The 21,087-nt window shown below is 41.8% G+C and overlaps 1 protein-coding gene across 2 annotated transcripts in view; it reads left to right on the top strand.

The window, feature by feature from the left end:
* Positions 1-21,087, top strand: part of ERCC4 (ERCC excision repair 4, endonuclease catalytic subunit) — a 109,322-nt gene that overhangs the window by 53,666 nt on the left and 34,569 nt on the right. For both annotated transcript variants that reach the window (XM_073591101.1, XM_073591102.1), the window contains exon 7: positions 15,919-16,038. In XM_073591101.1, coding sequence (XP_073447202.1) covers positions 15,919-16,038 — 120 coding nt within the window. The remainder of the gene's footprint in view (positions 1-15,918; positions 16,039-21,087) is intronic.

The following is a 21,087-nucleotide window of genomic DNA, read 5'->3' as shown; positions in this document are numbered from 1 at the left end:
AGTTTTAACATGTGCAATGATATTGATGATAGATTGCATCTGCAATCATATCTGCGTCCTGTAATCATCAGTACAGGCCAGGGCCCTGCTAGCTGCTACATCACTAGTGCAGATTTGCAGAAGCTGCAGGTCTGTTTGATGCAGTGCCAAGCAAGCTAATGCTTCCCTGCAAAGTTTGCAAGGAAGCATTTGCTTGGCACTGCATCAAACAAACCTGCAGCTTCTGCAAATCTGTTTCCTCCTCCTCGGCTCCGGGCTCTGTGCTTTTTCTTCTGTGCTGCAACGACCACTGCACTGTCCCCCATTCTCAGACCAGTTCCTCCCTGAGTCGTGTGACTGTCCCTGCTCCAGTGCCCCCTCAGTAGAAGAATAATAGTCTGCCATGACTTACTCTATGGCTGCTGGACTGGACTCCACTCAGATTCAGTCAGTCGGCTAGGCTTGGCTGGCTGCTTGGGCAACTTCCAGTTCCTTCTTCCTCCCCCACCGTGAGGCCCGCGACTCACGCTGCTGGCTCTGCACACTTGCACAGAAGCCCAGCCCCTCCCTCAGAGATCACTCCGCAGTAGGAGGGGGGCGGCGCTGCGGCCTGGCCGGACGGAATACAGAGACCTGTACAGCCTAGGAGGAGAGACTGCAGCACTGTGCACAGTCATCATCAAATAAAAAAAAAGTCTGCGGCGGCCGCGAACACTGCAAGCGCCGCTCGCGGACACCTATGTGATCCCCGCCCACAATGTTGGCAAGCTGTATTTGTGCGGGCAGAAGCCGGGACTCGGGGGAGCTTTCTTTTGTGGGGGGGCGGCTTTTGCCTAGGCCAAGACACAGCACTGGTGGTGCCAAGTCATTGCAAGTCATTGCAAGTCAAATAGCCCAAGTCAAAGTCAAGTCGCAAGTCATTAGTGGCAAGTCAAAGTCAAGTCGAGTCATTTATTTAATTTTGTCAAGCAAGTCGCAAGTCCTCAAACAGGTGACTCGAGTCCGACTCGAGTCAAGTCATGTGACTCGAGTCCCCCACCTCTGAGTACTGCTGATCAATTTATTTAATTCAAATTTATTCATCATCTACACTATACCCCAGCTAAGCTGACCTGTATGGGTTTAGGAATCACTGCAGCCTGCTCCAGATGTAATTTAGCCAATGCTGACTTATTTCACATGTTTTGAAGCTGTCCGGGACTGACTTCTTACTGGAAAGACTTGTTCAGTTTTTTCGACAATCAGTTTACTCTACCGCTACCACAGAACCGAAAGGTTGGTCATTTGAGCATACTGAATGACTTCATCCATAGGACATGTGCCTGGATCTTACTTTGTACTGTATTATTTTATGCACGTAAAATTATACTGCTGCACTGGAAAGATGTCAACTCTCCAACAACGCAAACTCTGTTTCGTATCATTAATAGGGAGCTTCCCAAATTCAAGCTTATATATAAAAGTAGAGCACGTTCAAAAAAATTTGTTAAAGTGTGGCAACCGTGGTTAGATATCTCTAACTCTTTCTGGGGTACAGTTTTGTCCTCGCAGCTGAATTCAGCAGGATCGGCCCTAATTATTTTATGACCAAGTGGACCCGGAGGATGTTGTGTGATAATTGAGAAAGACAATGTTTTATATGGTACTGTTTCTCTGTGTGGTAGAGGTGGGGACCGTGGCATTTTGATATAAAGGTGGGATACTAGTGTGTATGAATGTTAGTGTGTATCTTGGATGTTTTGGTTTAGCTAGTTCCTTGGAAAATGTACCTTCTCGGTCTAGCTCGTGATTACCCTTTTTTTTTTTTTTTTTTTTTTTTTAAAGGTTTTTATTTGCCAGATGTACATACATAGAATAACAGATTGCATGTAAGGTATATTGTCAGTTGCAACCGTCAAAATATAATTAACATTCAAGGGTAGTTTCGGATAAACATCCTATGATAAAGGATATATCAGTACAGGTAGCAATTTTTTTAACTCTAAAATACCAGTTATTTTCTGTAATCGTAATGCAAATTATCAGCAATCCAATATCTGGTATAAAACATAAAATAAAGTCAAAAAATAATATAAAAGTATGTATATATATATATATATATATATAAAGTTGAAGAACTAAACCAAATAGGTATATACCTCTTAAACCAATTGTGCTGTGCGCTGTCATCTCTCCAGTCCCCTGGAATGTGTTCTCACAATATCATCCTACCCAGTCTATCATTCGGCTATATTTTATAATAAAATCATTTTAGATGTCACATGGTGTAGTTTCTTTTGTGTTTATCCATCTGCCCCATACTCTATTAAATTTTTTCTTACTTCCTCTTGCTTCATATGTCATTTTATACAGTGTGATATTTGCATTAATTAATCTTTTCCAAGCTCCTAAGGTAAAATGATCCCTCTTTATCCAATTCAAGACAATCAGCTTCCTGACATAGTAAAACAATAATCTCAAAAACATTCTAGTATTGTTGCTCATTACATCCTCCTCTATCACCCCCAAGAGACCCAGCAGTGGGCTACATATATTCGGAAGATCAAAGGTTTCTGCAACAAACTGGGTTACCAGTGACCATACGGGTCGTATCCTAATACAGTCCCAGACCATGTACATAAAAGTACCTTCTGCCACCAGGCATTTATGACAAATAGGGTCTGCTCTCCTGCCCATCTTATATAGTCTGTATGGGGTGTAATACATTTGATGTAGATATCTTAGTTGGATCAGTTTATCCCTCGTAGAGATGACCGTGGACATATAGGAGGTTAAAACCTCATTCCAATGAGCCTCAGTCAACTCTGGGATAATGTCTGTCCATCTCTCTCTCATTTTCTTCTCTCTCGGCTGTGTTTTTTCCATAAGTACCGCATAATAAGTGGAAATACGTTTCGTGTGGTCAGGTTCTGCAAGCATTGATTCAAGTTTTGTGTTTTCTAACAGAACCATCCCCGTTCCAAATTGTGCATGCGCAGCATGCTGCAGCCTGGAATAATGGAACGCCCATGTGTCAGGGACACCCATTTCCCTCTTCAATTGTGCAAACGTTTTAAATTCACCCCTCTCAAATAGTTGATGCACATACGTAAGACCAAATTTGGCCCACCTGTATCCATCTTCCAAGCGAGAAAGGTCCTTTAGACGAGGATTGAACCATAGTGGTGTATTTGGTGATAGGTGTGGAGGTCCGTCTTGTATATGTTTTATTGAAATCTCAAGTACCCACTTAGCTGATTGAAGTACAGTTACCCTGTCTTGAGTAGGCACCATCCCTCTAAAAAAGAAATTCAAAAGTGCTTCGTATGAGGTCGCGACAGCTGCCTCCACCGCAGTGGCAGCGTTATTCAGCTGTGGAAACATGCGCCAGTGGGCCTGAACTAGTTGAGACGCCAAGTAGTACAAGTGAAGGTCAGCTATCGCCAGACCACCCCTTCCTACTGGTAGCTGTAGAACGGCCAGCGACACATGAGCTGCCTTGTCTCCCCACAAAAAGGAGGTCAACGGGGAGTCAATGTATCGGAACGTCTTTTTAGGGATATATAGTGGGGCGTTAGCGAGTATATATAAAATTTTCGGGAGAAAAATCATTTTAAATAAGTTAGCTCTCCCCAACAATGTGAGCGGAAGATCTTTCCACTTCTGTACTCTATCCTTGAAGGCGTTGATTACAGGCCATAGATTCATTTTCGTGAATGATTGCACTGGCAATTGGATCTGTATTCCTAAGTACTTAAACTGCTGGTTTGTGATCGCTAGAGGGCATTGGGTGGGAAGTACCATGTTCGGCTGAGGATCTAGAGGAAACAGTGATGATTTGGACCAGTTAATTCGGAAACCAGAGAAATTACCAAATTCCTGAGTTACATTGAATGCATTAGATAATGATAGTTCCGGATCTCCTAAATATAGGAGCATATCATCCGCATATAATGATACTTGTTCCTCCAGATCCCCAACCATGAGCCCCCTGATGTCATCCCGACTCCTAAGTTTAACCGCAAGGGGTTCTATAGCTAGGGCGAAGAGGAGCGGAGACAGGGGGCATCCCTGTCTCGTCCCCCTACCTATCTTAAATGTATTTGAGATGAGCCCATTCACTCTAACACATGCCTGGGGATCATTATACAGTAACTTAACCCAGTTCACAAATCTAGGTCCAAAGTCCAATTTACTAAACAGGGAAAACAAATAATTCCATTCGACCGAGTCGAATGCTTTTTTTGTGTCGAGCGACGCCACCACTCTTTTACCTGTATTTGTATGTGAAATTTGTAAATATACATAGAGCCTTCTAAGATATATGTGGGCACAACGGCCGGGATAAACCCAGTTTGATCCGAGTTGATTAATTTAAGGATTACTGACTGCAATCTACCAGCCAAGATTTTGGCCAATATTTTGATGTCCGTATTGATCAAGGAGATCGGTCTATATGATTCACATTCGCTTGGGTCTTTACCGGATTTTGGTATCACAACAATAAGGACCTCACGCATGGATTCCGGTAGTATACCTTCTTTTTCTGCATTTACAAACACTTTTTGGAGTCACGGGATTAAGCTTTCTTTGTGTAGCTGATACCATTCCGCCGGGAAGCCGTCAAGTCCAGGTGACTTACCCGGCCTAAAGGAGGAAATAGCACCAGCTATCTCTTCTGAGGTAATGGAATGTTCCAATGCTACACTATCTTCCGGTGCCAAAGATGGAAGGTTCAGGTCCCCCAAATAGGAGGAAAGCTCCTGAACAGTACATCTTGATTGGGACTGGTATCATAAAAGTCTACAAACGTGTTCAGAATATCTCGTGAATCCCTCACCAAGTTTCCCCCTGATTGTTTAAGGTGCAGTACCAACGTGGGGGCATACAGAGGACGTGCCAAGAAGGCCAACAGGCGGCCACTTTTGTCGCCAAATTCAAATATGGATCTAGCTTGTTGTAGTTATTTCTTCATAGTCTGGTCAGTCAGAAGTAATTTAAATTGCCTTGTCAGGTCTTGCCAAAACTGATAAGTCTGAGGTGAGGGGTTTTGTATATATTCTGTTCAGCCGTTGCAGCATCACATTCAGCCTGTTTAATATCTGAGTTTAAGGCATTTGCAAAGGCTCTCGTCTCTTTATTGAACACCCCCCTCATGGTGGCTTTAAAAGCCTCCCATTGATTATGTATCGAGGTCTCAGCACTGTTCTCCCTCCAGAAATGATTAATAGCCGTCTTGCAGCCAAATGTCACGTATTCCTCCTGTAACCATTGTGTTTTTAGGCGCCATTGTCGTCTTCCAATGGGTATATTCAAATTTAATGTGACTTCCATTGGAGAGTGATCCGACAGAGCTCTAGGAAGATACCTGACCCCGGGTATAATTTGGAGACCATCCATGGAGGACAGGAGCATATCTGTTCTAGTCAGTGTCTTATGAGTTTCCGAGTGGCATGAATACGTTCTGACTCCTGGGTTATTGCAACGCCATACATCAGTAAGTGCCAAACTATCGAGCCAGGATGAAAGGGTGTGGCGCACGCCAGATGCACATCCATGCCTGTCAAGATCCCCATCCGACACTACATTAAAATCGCCCATTAACAATAGCGGGCCCTGTGCTATCTTCACAGTTTCATTTAGAATGCTTTCTAGTACTTGGAAGGAGAACGGTGGTGGAACATATACATACACACACACACACACACACACACACACACACACACACACACACACCAAAGTTAAACATATACCAAACATTTGACACACTAATATGGCATATCTACCATTAGGGTCTGATTTGACCTGTATAATTTGTGCCGTTGCTTTCTTAGTAACCAAGATGGCCACTCCCTGAGAATACGTTGAATATTCGGCATGTATGACCCTCATAATGTTAGCTTTCTTTAACGCCATGACTTTGGACCCCTGTAGGTGTGTCTCTTGTATCAGGACAATATGGGGTTTATATCTTCGGATAGAGTCAAAGACAAGAGACCTCTTTATCTTTGATTTCATACCACGGACATTCCATGATAATATATTTATCTTACCTGCCATTGAAAGAGGAGTGATACCAGAACTCGCTTCCCAGGAGAGCATCGGCTAACCAGCTTTTGGCCAGCCACTTCAATCTGTGAGGACTAAAACAGAGAGAGACAACAGCACACAGCACAAACCAACAGAGCATAACTTCCCTTCCCACCCTGCACACAGCCCCAACATGCCGTGCACCCATATCCCATAACTATAACAATAATAGACAACCTCAGGGGGTCATAGGTCGTGGTCAATTTCTGAAGTTGTAGTTCTTCAGCAGGGGGGGGGACCCACTGCTTACCAGTTTGTAGTGAATCTTGTGGTGGTAAGGGGAAAAACAAAAAGAGTGAACCACCGCCCCCTGCCCTCTCTGTATGTATTAGGGAAACAATTTCTGTAGCCAATACCAGCGACAAAAAAAAACAGAAAAGAAGGAAAAGAAAGAGAAAAAAATCCACCTCCTCTTCTTCTGTATAAAAGCATCTTAAAAGTACAAGTTCCCGGCAATACACAGTTCAGTAATACACTCAGGGAGGTAGATAATAAAGTTCCCCAAAGAAAAAAATAATAATAAAAAATTTAAAATAATAAAAGGAAGGAGAAAAAAACCTCTTGTATCCAAGAGAAATTTAGTAGAATGAACTTTGAACCAACATGTAGAACCGAGCAGGACAAGCACAGTGTAATTGAGGTGTCAGAGCTCAAGGACACTATTTTGAGTCTCATGACTGATAAGCAAAAGAAGATTGGAGAGGTATGCTGCAGTGGCATACATCAAAGGGATGTGTGTCTTTCTTTCAGCATCTATCTTCAGGGCTATTGCGCCCCCTAGTGTCCAGCCAGCGAGAAGCTTCAGTGGGAGAGTTAAAGAAGGAAACTTTTCCCCTATCCACCACTCTCAGTTTTGCAGGATACAACATGCTATAGGCCAGCTGGAGATCTCTTGAGTCTTTTCTTGACATGCACAAAACTGGCTCTCTGTTTCTGCGTAGCAGCAGAAAAGTCAGGGTAGATTGAAATTCGGTTACCATTAAATTGCAAGTCTCCCATAGTGCGGGCAGCACGAAGGATATTTTCACGGTCTCTAAAATGTAGAATCCGGGCTATCATTGGACGTGGGTGAGACCCAGGAGAGGGAGGTTTAGATGGCACCCTGTGAGCCCTCTCTATGGCAAATAAGCGTGAAAAGGTATCGTTCGCCATATTGTCCTTAAGCCACATTTCAAGGAAGTCTTCGGGTTGTTTGCCCTCTCCCTTCTCAGGGAAACCAACCAGGCGAATATTGTTCCTCTGGCGGTCTTCCATATCACTGAGCTTATCTGTGTGAGCATTCACTTCACAGTGGATGTGTTGAACTTTATTCTCCAAAGGGCGAACTACATCTTCCAGGTCACTAATTCTGTGTTCAGCTTCAGTAGCCCTTTCTCTAATATTCTGTACATCATTCTTTAAAAATGACATCTCAGCCCTCATGCCATCAATGTGTTCAGTCAGTGTGGCCTGGCAGGTACATATAGCTTCCATAATCTGTTTCAGAGATGGCTCCCCCTTCCCCTCCTCTGGCATTATATCTCCTATTTCTTCCTGTGGTAACCCATCCAGGGAGAGTCCTTTCCTCATTCCCTTAGTTCTAGGAGGCAGTGGGCTTACCTTGCCAGAGTGAAAAGGGGATTTATCTGGTCAGCTCTGCTGTGTATTGCTGTGGTGTCTTTCCTCTGCCTCATGGCCGCCTCCATCTTGAGATCCCCAGGCATACTGAGAAAGACGGTCTGCCGAGGATTCCATGGGCGCTCGCCCATATTTAACCATACTGCCGTGTTCAGCCAGGTCCAGAGAGGGTATTGAAGGCTTTGGTGTGGAGAATCTGTCTCTGACACCCAGGATGTCTGAAGGATTTGTTGTCCTGCAGGGAGCTCTGTCTCAGTGCTGCTCACATATCAGCTGCTGGCTCCGCCCCCCTCGTGATTACCCTTTACCCCCGCCGCCACTGTTCTGGCTGTGGGGGGATCGGGTGGTATTGCTCCTTCTTGTTAATTTCATTTGGCCATGTCGGCCTACAAGACATGATATGTATATGTTTAATATGCTGCACACTTATATTACCCTTGTAGGGTGTTATATTGTTTGTTCTTTTTGTGTTGATGAAAAATAAACACCTTTCAAAAAAAAATATTGTACCTATCCACAAGAAGGGCAGCAAAGTAGAAGCTGGCAATTACAGGCCAGAGAGTATAACATCTGTTGTAGTCAAGTTAATGGAATCACTCCTGAAAAGAAGGATCATTGATCATTTAAAAATACACAACTTGCTGGACCCAAAGCAGCATCATGTCAGGCTAATCTGATTGACTTAATTACCAATGTTTTGGACGAGGGTGGTGCTGTGGACAAAGCATATCTTGATTTTAGCAAGGCATTTGATACAGTTCCACATAAAGATCTAATATGAAAGTTGTACAAGCTAGGACTTAACCCTTGGGTGGTTCAGTGGATATTCAGTTGGCTAAAGGATAGATACCAGAGTGTATGGGGTTCACTCAGCACAGAGAGCAGTCACTAGTGGGGTGCCACAAGGCTCTGTACTAGGTTTGTTCTATTCTATATCTAAGTGATATAACTAAAGGTTTGTTGAGCAAGGTATGTCTTTTTGGACATGGAACATGATTTTGCATTGCTGGAAGATTGGTCAAAGCAGTGAAAACTGCAGTTCAATGTTTCTAAATGTAAAATAATGTACCTAGGGAAAAAGAATCCCCTGAGAGAGTACAGCATTGGGGGTACAGTAGTGGCCAGCACTACAGAAGAAAAAGATTTGGGGGTACTTATTTCAGATGATTGCAAAATGAGCAAACAGTGTTACCAGACAGTGGGAAAAGTAAATAGAATTCTAAAAATGAAAAAAATGTGTCTGCGCTAGAAAAAAAAAAAAAAAAATTTACATCAATCAAAAGTGCAGCAATAATAAATATATAAAAACGTGGATGTTGACCAATAATACACTTAAGCGAAAATACCACTAGGTGCTTAAAATGTAGAGTGCACAGTGCTATATAAAACACGCAATGTGAGTGATCAATCAGAAAACATATAACATAAATACTGGATCAAATAAAATATAAAGGGATATATCTACTGAAGATAAAGTCCAAATCAGTGTATATCCGGAAATATAAAAGTGCCCAAAAAAAACATAGTCCATAAATTAGTGAAGCTCGCACATCTTTCCTTCCAAAAGTGTGTCACCAAGAAACATGCTGTAGTGTCTTCCAGCCACCCCCACAGGTATATATGCTCACCTTCCTATGTGTGACACAGTGATTAAACTATGCCAAACAAAGCCTTGGAGACACTCCTGTGCTCTATTGGAACCAGCTGTGCAGACCTTCAATGCTCTCAGTGAAGATTATATATGAAAAAGAAAAAGACTCCATAGCGCAATATTGCAAGATGTAATGAAAGGATTTTAATTAAAAAGGTTCTCTCCCCTTGCGGGGGTACTCACATACTATGGGTGCGTGAGTGCACCATCCTAAACAAGCAAAGAACGGCCAATCTCGCAGTGTGGCATGCGATGCGGTGTGTGTCTCAAAACTCTCCTTCTCCCTCTCTGCTGACAGCTCCGTCCAGGCCCCTCCCCTACGCGTGTTCGGCACCGGGATCACGTGCCTTCATCAGGGGGAATAAATAGAATTCTAGTATGCATCATTAGAGGGATCACCAGCAGAAGGAAGGAAGGAGGGTCTGATTTTCCTATATAGATCTTTAGTGACACCTCATTTAGAATACTGAGTCCAGTTCTGGAGCCCTCACTTACACCAAGATATTGATAAAATTGAACGAGTCTAGAGACGGGTAACAAAAATGGTGATAGGTTTGGGTGATCAAACCTATCGAGAGAATAGAACTTAAGAACCTAATGACAGTCTGGTGGAAAGAAGGGAAAGGGGATACATGATTGAAACCTTTTAAATACATCAAGGGGGTGAGTAAGGTTCAGCAGGGCAGGATTTTCAAAATGAAGCCAAGATCAGGATCACGGGGACATGACCTCAAACGAACTGGAGGAAAGTTTAAAACTAATTTTGGAAAGTAGTATTTTTATTATTTTACAGTATTATTATAGACTGTTGTTTCTAATCAGACCATTAGCAATTGCAAGATGCATAATATAAAAGTTTTAGTATTTATGCATACTTACCAAGGGAAGATTTTTATTTTTAACTTTTAACTATGTCACTTTGAATAAGTTGGGGATGATAGAATGGACAGGAAAGGACAGAGGAAAAAGAAGGGATAAGAAAGGAAGGGATGTCTGGTCTGAAATGTGCTCATTGCCTCTAATGATGACAATATGTTTGAGTCATAGGAAAGACTAAAGTCAAGATAAAGTTACTTAGTCAGGTTGAAAAAGACACAAGGTCATCTTGTTCTACCAATAGAGAAGAAAAGAAAAATGTTAGTATCCAGTTGTGGGAGTCTATTCAACATTTCCATAGCTCTTATTGTGAAGAAGCCTTTCTATATGTGGAGGTTCAATCTCTTTTCCTCCAGATGCAAAGAGTGTCCCCTTATTCTCTGTAATGACCTGAAAGTGAATAACTCAACATCAAATTCATTATATGAACCACTTCCACTTAAGTATTTATACATGGTGATCATATCACCCCCCCCCCCCCCCAATCACCTCTTCTCAAGAGAGAATAAATTCAGTTCCTCTAATCTTTCCTCATATCTGAGCTCCTCCATGCCTCTTATCAGTTTGGTTGCCCTTCTTTGCTTTTTCTCCAGTTCCCCGATATCCTTTTTGAGAACTGGTGCCCAAAATTGAACTGCATTTTCCAGACGAGGTCTTACTAATGATTTTTACAGGGACAAAACTATGAGGTTACTTTACTAAAGGCAAATAGACTGTGCGCTTTTCAAGTGCAGTTGTGCACTTATTTTCCCCAGAACCTAGTGAATATGGTGAAGCTCTGCTGATTTCCATTATCCAATCATTTTTGTTCTCTTACACCTAATTGGGTATTCTTTACAAAGTGAAGCTTCACCACGTTCACTCAGCTCTTCTTTCTCTCTTTCTCACTTTCTCTCTTTCTCCTCTTTCTCTTTCTCTCTATCTCTCTCTCGTACCTCTTTTAAGAAAGTGTTGGCATTGCATACTATTAAGTATATGATCAACCAGATCCTTCTTGACCATTGTCTTCCTCAGCTGTTCTCTAGAATATATGGGGTATGCATTTTTTTAGCCCCTGAGTGCATACCTTTTTATATTTATCAACATTAAACTTCATTTGCCACATAGTTGTACAATTAAATAGTTCACTGAAGTTGGTTTGTTAGATGAGGACATCCTGTAAGACCGTTAGTCCACTACATAGCTTTTGTCATTTGCAAACACTGGAATGGTACTTTTAATCTCCAAAGTGGAGAAGTCAATCAGGTTCACCAAGTTACCATGGATTTCAAGTGATATTCATGTAGGTTAGGTGTTAATTCCTCCATCCTCATAATGTGATTAAGCTCATCAACCCATTCCCTAATATGGGGGAGCCATTGTCAATCTCAAGTGCCTAGCGATCCAGGCATGACTTGCAGATAGAAGAAATTGGAGGAGGCCCTCTCTTTATTTTATATATTCATCTCTAAAATCTGTCCTTGGCAGCACATAAAATGTGTATGATTAAGCAGTTTTAAGTGTTCTATAACATAAAGAATGATTAGAATCTTGGCCATGTGTTATTGCTGTGTCTATCTCCATTAGGATGATTTTTTTCCCTCACTTCCTGTCCCAGGTGGCACCCATCATCTGGTCAGGAAATGAGGAAAAATCTTCTGAATGAAGACACAGACAGCAGAAAGACCCAGACTATGATTACACCTTTTTTTTTTTTTTTTTTTTACCAAATCCTAAAACTGTGTAGAAGTCCAATGTAGTAAATAATGGTCGCTCCTGCTCTTTGGTTCTTTTGAGTGCTTTTGTTATCCAATTAATGCTGATTTTTATTTGTAATTGTAAAAGGAAACAAGATTTTCCAGATTATGTTTACAGTTTGCTTTAATTCATCTTCAAAACAGAATTATTTAGTATCTCTTTAGATTTGTGGGTACGCCATTAACACATAAAACATGCTGTACTGACTTGGGTAAAATGCTCTAAAACTCCAGCAAACAGTCCTAGGACTGTTATTTCCGACCTCTTTGTGGAAATTCTAGAAAAAAAAAAAGTGTTACTAAACTCACAACAGTAAAATCAGTCTGTATATGCTGTAAAGCATGCTTGTTATACTCACTGTGGAACCTAAGGGGTTATTCATCTGCATTGTGTAAAAAGGCTGTTTGATCCTTCCACTGTGTTTTTTCTCGGGAGGGTGCATGTGATCAGCACTGTCCAGGCAGAGGGTCCAGGGGGTCCTGCAGCCTCATAGGACAGTTAGCGTAGAATGAAAACTTCTACAAGCTTTAACCAGACACTGATAGAAGTCATAAGACTGCTATATACTACTGATGAGAAAAGGTATTTAGCAGTTTATAATTACTAAACTAATTGCATTTCCATGTTCTATGCACTGTGGGAGACCAAATACAGTGAATGCAGGGTCCTGGATTTAGTAACACTTTAAGTCTGATAATTGTTTTTTTTTTAGCCTATCTTTTTTATGATCTTTATTCAAAGTATTTGTAAAGGTAATTCTTTTTAAATAACGCACGTGTTATATTTACCTGCTTTGTGCAATGGTTTTGCGCAGAGCAGCCCCAATCCTCCTCTTCTCTGGTTCCCTACCGGCGCCTCCAGTTCCTCCTCTCTGCTAAATGCCCCCATTGAAAGGCACTTGCTATGGGGGCACTCATGCAGGCTCACTTTCAGGCCATGTTCTGTGTTTCCATTGACGAACACAGTGCAGCTCAACCCCGCCCCCTGCTCCCTCCTTACTACCTGTGATTGACAGCAACAGGAAACCAGGAAATGCTGTATGGTTGGTGGGGTAAATTGAGAATACGGCAGTGGCATCATTCTTGCCTAGCAACCCCATGCAGTGCATGCCCATCAGTGGGAACAGTACAGGGGATCCCACCAATGTGCTACAGAGTTAATGCTCTTATGACAGCCCTGCTGCAAAAGGTAACCTCAGCACATACTCTCCTACTGGTTCTAGGGCCATTTACCTGTATGTGATCATCATTCTTCTTCAGTTTCATCAGATAAGGCCAGAATCAACTCTGTGCCCACTTTGGACTTTTCCTGTTTGTGTCCAGTGACTAGATCAGTCTGCTCACAGAGTTTGACTGTGCTACAACACCATCCCCAGAACAGTCTAGCCTGCAACTCAAAGTGTGCCAGAAATGGAGCTCGGTGCTGAGATAATGTATCTCCAGCGTGTATTTGCGGGATTTTTCATCATCAGGGCCTTCCCAATGTGCGGAGAGGACTGAGGACCCAGAACAAGGGGAGAAGGCATGGCATCTGCATTGACGAGTAAATGCAGGGAGCCCAGATCTCACAGTGCTAAAGAAGAGCACACTCAGAACTTAGTGTGTCAGTATGCACAGTATACTTGTACATTAGGGAAAATGCTGGCTACATCCACCTCGCTCATCTTTGCTTTAAGTTAATCCTCTATGAGGACTGAGAACGCTATGTGGCATCTTGGGCCACTTTGAAAAATTTGGCACAGCTTTTCCTTTTTGAAAATGTATTGCAAGGTGTTCTCTTAAAACCTGTAATACTGGAAAAAATTGATATTAATGCAGATGGAACAATATGTCTTGTACAAAGCTTTGAAAGGACTTTGATGTGAAGCAAATTACAGTGTTTATAGCCAGCCTGCAGTAAACATGGGGTGTGGGTCTCAAGTCTGGATAAAAAGGACCCTGGCCTGAGAGATTCAGGGAGAATGCGTGTGTGTGTGAGTTTTAGACCTGTAAGGCCCCTTTCTTCCCCTGTTACCCCATCTTCTCTATCCTTATTTATAACTGTAATGTATTGATATCCCTATTGTAAGTAAATCCAACCATTATTCTAAGAATTAGTCGTCCTTTTTGTTGGAAGCCAGAAACCCCAGACAGAGCACATTTTACACCTCCGTTTATGCTCCAGTAATCTCTCTTAGAGGGCATACTACCAAATGGTTTAAAGGTATGGGTATTTGTCAGGATTTCACTCACAGACTGTTAGACGCTCTACTTAGTTTCAAGTTTAAATGAACCAGAATGGCTCTCCACCCTGTGTTGGTGGTAATCTTGTTTTGTGAAATTGTGTTACTTATGCAGCGTACACACGGTCTGACTTTTCGACCGGACTTGTCTGACGGACCAAATCCGGCGGACAATCCGATCATGTGTGGGCTTCACTGGACCTTCAGCGGACTTTTCCAGTTGCAAATCTGAAGGACTTTAGATTTGGAACATGCTTCAAATCTTTACGTCGTAACTCCGCCGGACCCAGAAATCCGCTCGTCTGTATGGTAGTCCGACGGACAAAAACCCACGCTAGGGCAGCTATTGGCTACTGGCTATCAACTTTCTTATTTTAGTCCGGTGTACGTCATCACGTATGAATCCGTCGGACTTTGGTGTGATCGTGTGTAGGCAAGTCCGTTCGTTAAAAAGTTTGTCGAAAGTCCGCTGGAAAGTCTGTTGGACCAGTCCAGTCGAAAAGTCTGCCTGTGTGTACGCGGCCTTAGTGTTCAATCTCTTCAAGAGGACTTTGCCCCTGCCCTTGGGGTTCATTGAATGTTTGGGGAAAATGTCTGTAGCTTTGCGCTTAAGCTGTAATGGCTTACTTAAGCATCCAAGCTTGTTTCTTGCTTAGTAACAATGTCTGTTTAAATGCATAGGGCACTTTGACTACATGCCTTCTGCAATTGGGGGCTGTTTGTTCATCCAGAAGAGTCCCTGGGTAGTTTTTTTTTTTTTTTTCTCATATGCAGAGATCCCTGATTCTTATCATTCTAGGACTCGCACACAATGTCCACAAGTGAATTTTTTTCCCCAAGTTGGGTTACACCCCCTATGCTGTTTGATGCTGCTTAGCCCTATCCCCATCCTAAAGGTACATGTAGACCTACAAGGTCCATAGGGATCAGTTTCCACTGCTCCACTTTCCTGGGAAGGACCTTGTCCTTCAGTGTCCTCTGACACTTCTAGATCCTATTCACAGAAGTGGTCCTTCTGCCTATTCAAGTGCTCTTTCCTGCTATCCCCATTGTGGGTTTTTCAGGATACCCTCTTATAAAGAGGGTTATTCTCCTAGGTTCCAAATGGCCTATTTATACCATGTATTTATGGTACTGCCTCAAGCAGGAAAAAGGTCTAAGTGGTAGCACTAGGATTTTTAGTCCTTGCTACACGGTGGATGATGCTGCTCATCTCCAGGTAGCTCACTTGGTTTTTACAATTATACTATTGGTGCCTTGGGGACTGTAAAGAGCACTTTTACTTATTGATCTTCCCTTGTCTCCTCTGCACGCACTGCTAGTCCTGGTAGTCTCTTCTCTCCCATGGTCTAAGGTCATCTGATGTCATCAAGACTGATGTAGAGCCCTTAGCCCTACATTGGATGTGAGAATGCTGAGGAAAAGTCCACTGCTCTAGTAGAGGGGCATGCCGTTTACCCGGGGAGAGGATGATTGGGTAAGTTAAAGTGGTTTTCATGTCCCCTAGACCAAACAAGTGGCTAACTCTCTCGCAGTGCAGGCTCAGCCCCACTACAAGGAAGGACGTTTTAGTTTTTCTTGGCATTCAGCTTTAAGAATGTCTGTGTCCCTCAAGGTTTTTCAAGAAAAAGATTTTACAGCAAGTACAAGAATCTTATTTTTATGGTTCGTTTTATGTTGAATGAATATGAAGGTTTATCTGTTGAACATAGTGTGTATAGATATTGTTCCCTCCATGCTAATGGTTCATTCAAATGTTCTGTTGAAGGTTGGCTCTTCCTTGACTCCAGCACATCCATGTTTGTTCATGCTCGTGCCAGGGTCTATAAAGTTGCAGATTCAAAAGCCATTAAAAAGCCAAAGACTGCTGAATCAAATCATAAGCAAGGTAAGCGAGCAGAAAACTTGCCAAATACTTTTTTTGGTTTTTATTTAATAATCATTCTGGTTAAAGTTGTGTTTGAAGCTCATATTTGTAATAAAATACCATATGTCAAATGTGTACATAATCTGGTCATAGACCAGCAGGTATCCCTGAAGATGAGATGAAAGATGTTAGCTTGTATTTGTAAGAACTTGCTGGATGACAGTGGAAGATCTGCAGCATTTTAGATCCTTACATCTCCCGAACCGCCATGCTTGCAGGGAGTTTTTCTGTCACAATCAATGCTTGAAATTGGCTTTATAAAAATCAAGTAAAACTACCAACAATCTTGGTTCATCTCTGCCTCCCATTCACTCACAGAATGTAGCTACATATATGTGCAGTGAAACATACTGTATGTGTAATATTAATAAGCTATACAGAGAGGCAACTATGTATGTATTTAGTAACTTTTTTTGTAGCAAATGTATGTTGAAGCAATATTAAACCCAAAACCAGAAATATAATACATTGCAGTTTACTAATCATTAGATGACATGGCTGCTTTACTTTTCTTTTTATTTCCCTCTGTTTTCACCTGGTAATCTGGCCATTAACACCTCCTGTATTAGAGTGCCTCCACTCTGGATGAATCAACATAGGCACAGCAGAGAGCACCATTGTCAGTATGGGGGGGGGGGGGGGGGAGAGTATTAGATGGTCTAGCAGCTTTAGATACACTAACAAGCTGAAGCCAAACTCCAGATCATACTGCAGTTACAGCAAAAGTTGTTTTTTTTTTTTTTCTTTTGGGATACAGGTTTTACATGAATAAATAAGCTGACCATTGTAAGCACCCCTGTCAGTGGTAAATGGTTTGCATTTGTTTTACATATGTAGGAGAGTTTGTTCTTTTGAAAAATAACTGACTTATTGGCAGGATCACCAGGTTAAAAAAAAGTAAAAATAACCTACAAATGAAAACGAATGTCGCCATAACATCTAAGAATTGGTAAGCTGCAATATAATACATTTGCTTTTGGGTTTAATACCACTTAAACTGATAAAATCTGATGGATAAACTGATGATAGTGAACTAGACATAGAAATAGAAAAAATAGACATAAAACAGAAGATTTTTGCTTTATTTTTCCAATATGTTCTACATGCTTAAGAACACTGCCCTTGTATAAAGAAAGCATACATTCCAACAATGGATCTTGTGTATAGTCTGTTAAAGGGGTTGTAAAACTTTGTTTTTTCACCTGAATGCATCCTATGCATTCAGGTGAAAAAACACTGTGCACTCCCCCCCCCCCCGCGCCCCCGTTTTACTTGCATTGCCTTCCCCCAGTTCGTTTTCTTTTTTTTTTCTATTGTGTTTGTGCGATAGTTAAAGTGACAGTATACTTTGATTTAAATGAATCTGTTCAAATATACTGTATATTCCTAACTGAAAATAAAGTGTCTTATACTGCTGTCAGCCTCCTCCAAACTCCATTTTTTTCTAAGGATTTTTGCAATACAGCACTGCGCCGCTTTAACTGACAATTGCGCAGTCGTGCGACCTTACCAAACAAAATTGACGCCCTTTTTTCCCCACAAATAGAGATTTCCTTTGGTGGTATTTTATCACCTCTGCGGTTTTTATTTTTTGCGCTATAAACAAAAAAAAAAGTGACAATTTTGAAAAAAAAAAGCAATATTTTTTACTTTTTGCTATAATAAATATCCCCAAAAAATATATAAACTAATTTCTTTCTCAGTTTAGGCCGATATGTATGCTTCTACATATTTTTGGTAAAAAAAAAATCGCAATAAGCGTATATTGATTGGTTTGCACAAAAAGTTATAGCGTTTACAAAATAGGGGATAGATTTATGGCATTTTTATTATTTTTTATTAGTAATGGCGGTGATCTGCGATTTTTGTGACTGCGACATTATGTCGGACACTTTTGACATTATAAAAATGCACTGATTACTGTGTAAATGACACTGGCAGGAAAGGGGTTAAACACTAGTGGGCAATCAAGGGGTTAAATGTGTCCTAGGGAGTGATTCTAACTGTGGAGGGATGGGCTACCACTGACATTACAGCGATCACTGCTCCCGATGACAGGGAGCAGTAGATCTCTGTCATGTCACTAGGCAAAACTGGGAAATGCCTTGTTTACACTGGCATCTCCCATATCTGCCACTCGGTGACACGATTGCGGGACACCGGAGGACATCGAGTCCGCGGGACCCGTGGGCACGTTCACAGAGTACGCAGCGGGCAGGCGCATGCGTGCCCACAATGCCACGTCTTAAAAGGGACGTACCTGTATGCCCATTTGCTCAGCCGTGCCATTGTGCCGACGTATATCGTTGTGCACTGGTCAGCAAGCAGTTAGGTAGTGAATGAGTATGGATTATTTTTGGACAATAAGTATAATGTGTAGTGTCACTTTAAGGTGGATTTCCAGCTGACTAAAAATCAGCTTTATAAATTATTTCTGGTGCACTGAAATCTATCTGTTCTGTCTGTGTTAAGCAGATAAGTAATCATTAAATACAGTGGGTATAAAAAGGCTACGCATCCCTGTTAAAATGTCAGGTTTCTGTGATGTAAAAAAATGAGACAAAAATAATTTCAAAACTTTTTCCACTTTAATGTGACCTATAAACTGTACAACTCAATTGAAAAACAAACTGAAATCTTTAGGGGGCAAAGTAAAAATAAAAAACTAAAATAATGTGGTTGCATAAGTGCGCACACCCTCTTTTATAACTGGGCATGTAGCGGTGTTCAGAATTAAGCAACCACATTCAAACTCATGTTAAATAAGAGTCAGTACACACCTGCCATCATTTATAGTGCCTCTGATTAACCCCAAATAAAGTTCAGCTGTTCTAGTAGGTCTTTCCTGACATTTTTTTTAGCCGCGTCCTACAGCATAAGCTGTCCGCAGAGAGCTTCCAAAGCATCAGAGGGATCTCATTGTTAAAATATATCAGTCAGGAGAAGGGTACAAAAGAATTTTCAAGGCATTAGATATACCATGAAACACGAGAAGACCAAGAACTGGACGCCCCTTCAAAATGGATGAAAAGACAAGAAGAAAACTGGTCAGGGAGGCTGCCAAGAGGCCTACAGCAACATTAAAGGAACTGCAAAAATATCTGGCAAGTACTGGCTGTGTGGTACATGTGAAAACAATCTCCAGTATTCTTCTCATGGCTGGGCTATGGGGTAGAGAGGCAAGGCAGAAGCCTTTTTTTAACAAAGAAAAACATCAAAGCCCGGCTAAATTTTGCAAAAACACATCTGAAGTCTCCCAAAAGCATGTGGGAAAACGTGTTATGGTCTGATGAAATCAAGGTTGAACTTTTTGGCCATAATTCCAAAAGATATGTTTGACGCAAAAACAAGACTGCACATCACCAAAAAACACCATACACACAGTGAAGCATGGTCTTGGCAGCATCATGCTTTGGGGCTGTTTTTCTTCAGCTGGAACAGGGGCCATAGTCAAGGTAGAGGGAATTACGAGCAGTTCCAGATACCAGTCAATATTGGCACAAAACCTTCAGACTTCTGCTAGAAAGCTGTATATGAAGAGCAACTTCATCTTTCAGCATGACAACGACCCAAAGCATATATCCAAATCAACAAAGGAATGACTTCACCAGAAGAAGATTAAAATTTTGGAATGGCCCAGCCAGAGCTCAGATCTGAATCGGATTGATCTGTGGGGTGATCTGAAGAGAGCTGTGCACAGGAGATGCCTTCGCAATCTGATAGATTTGGAGTGTTTTTGCAAAGAAGAGTGGCCAAATATTGTCAAGTCAAGATGTGCAATGCTGATAGACTCAGACTCATACCCAAAAAGACCGCGTGCTGTAATAAAATCAAAACGTGCTTCAACAAATTATTAGTTTAAGGGTGTGCACACTTATGCAACCATATTATTTTAGTTTTTTATTTTTACTCCCTCCACCTAAAAGATTACAGTTTGTTGTTCAACTGAGTTGTACAGTTTATAGGTCACATTAACACACATTTACAAAATAGGGAATAGTTTTCTGGCATTTTTGTTAATGGACATTTTTGACACATTTTTGGGACCATTGTCATTTATACAGAAATCAGTGCTATAAAAATGCACTGATTCCTGTGTAAATGACACTGGCAGTGAAGGGGTTAACCACTAGGGGGCGGGGAGGGGTTAAGTATGTCCTAGGGGAGTGATTACTAACTGTAGGGGGATGGGCTAGCAGTGTCATTACACTGATCACTGCTCCCGATTACAGGGAGCTGTGATCAGTGACACTTGTCACTAGGTAGAATGGGGAGATTCTGTTTTACATCAGCATCTCCCCGTTCGTCCTCTCCGTGAGGCGATCGCGGGTATCCCCGAGGCGATCGAGTCCGCGGGAGCCGCGACCCGACTCATGGAGCTCCCAGCCGGCGCACGGGCACCGCCGGCGGCGCGCACGCAATGGCACTTCGGGAAATTCAAGTGGACGTACCTGTAAGTCCATTTGCCCACCTTGCTATTCTCCTGACGTACATCGGCGTGCGCTGGTCAGGAAGTGGTTAAAGGTGGAAAAAGTTCTGAAATCATTTATCTTTATCATTTTTTTACATCACGAAAACCTGACATTTTAACAGGGGTGTGTAGACTTTTTATATCCACTGTAGGTAGTAAATGGTTTGCCATATTGTTTAAACAAGCACTGATATTCCTTCCAGAATTTATCATGCTAAGCAGAAAAAAATGCAATAGAAAATGGAATTTGTTATGTCTCCAGAATGGAAGCCAAAGGTATTTTAGTTTTTTTATGGTTGGTTTTGGCAAATTTGTTTAGTGCCAAAGAAAACTAAGCCTGGCCTTGAGACCGGCACATAAAACCTATCCCAAAACAGCCATTAGGCAGCATTTACATTGCACTTGCTGCACAACACTCAATACCAATGCTGCTGGGGTAGCGTTCTGTCTATTGTAGACAGGTTTGATTGATAATGGGTACCAGGGGAGGCAAAATAAGGCACTAGGAAACCTAAATGCTGCTTCTAAAATTTGGGTCA

This window comes from Aquarana catesbeiana, linkage group LG06 (assembly GCF_042186555.1).
Source record: "Aquarana catesbeiana isolate 2022-GZ linkage group LG06, ASM4218655v1, whole genome shotgun sequence".
Lineage (NCBI taxonomy): Eukaryota > Metazoa > Chordata > Amphibia > Anura > Ranidae > Aquarana > Aquarana catesbeiana.
Note: the sequence above shows the minus strand (reverse complement) of the source record. Positions and strands in the feature narration are given on the sequence as shown.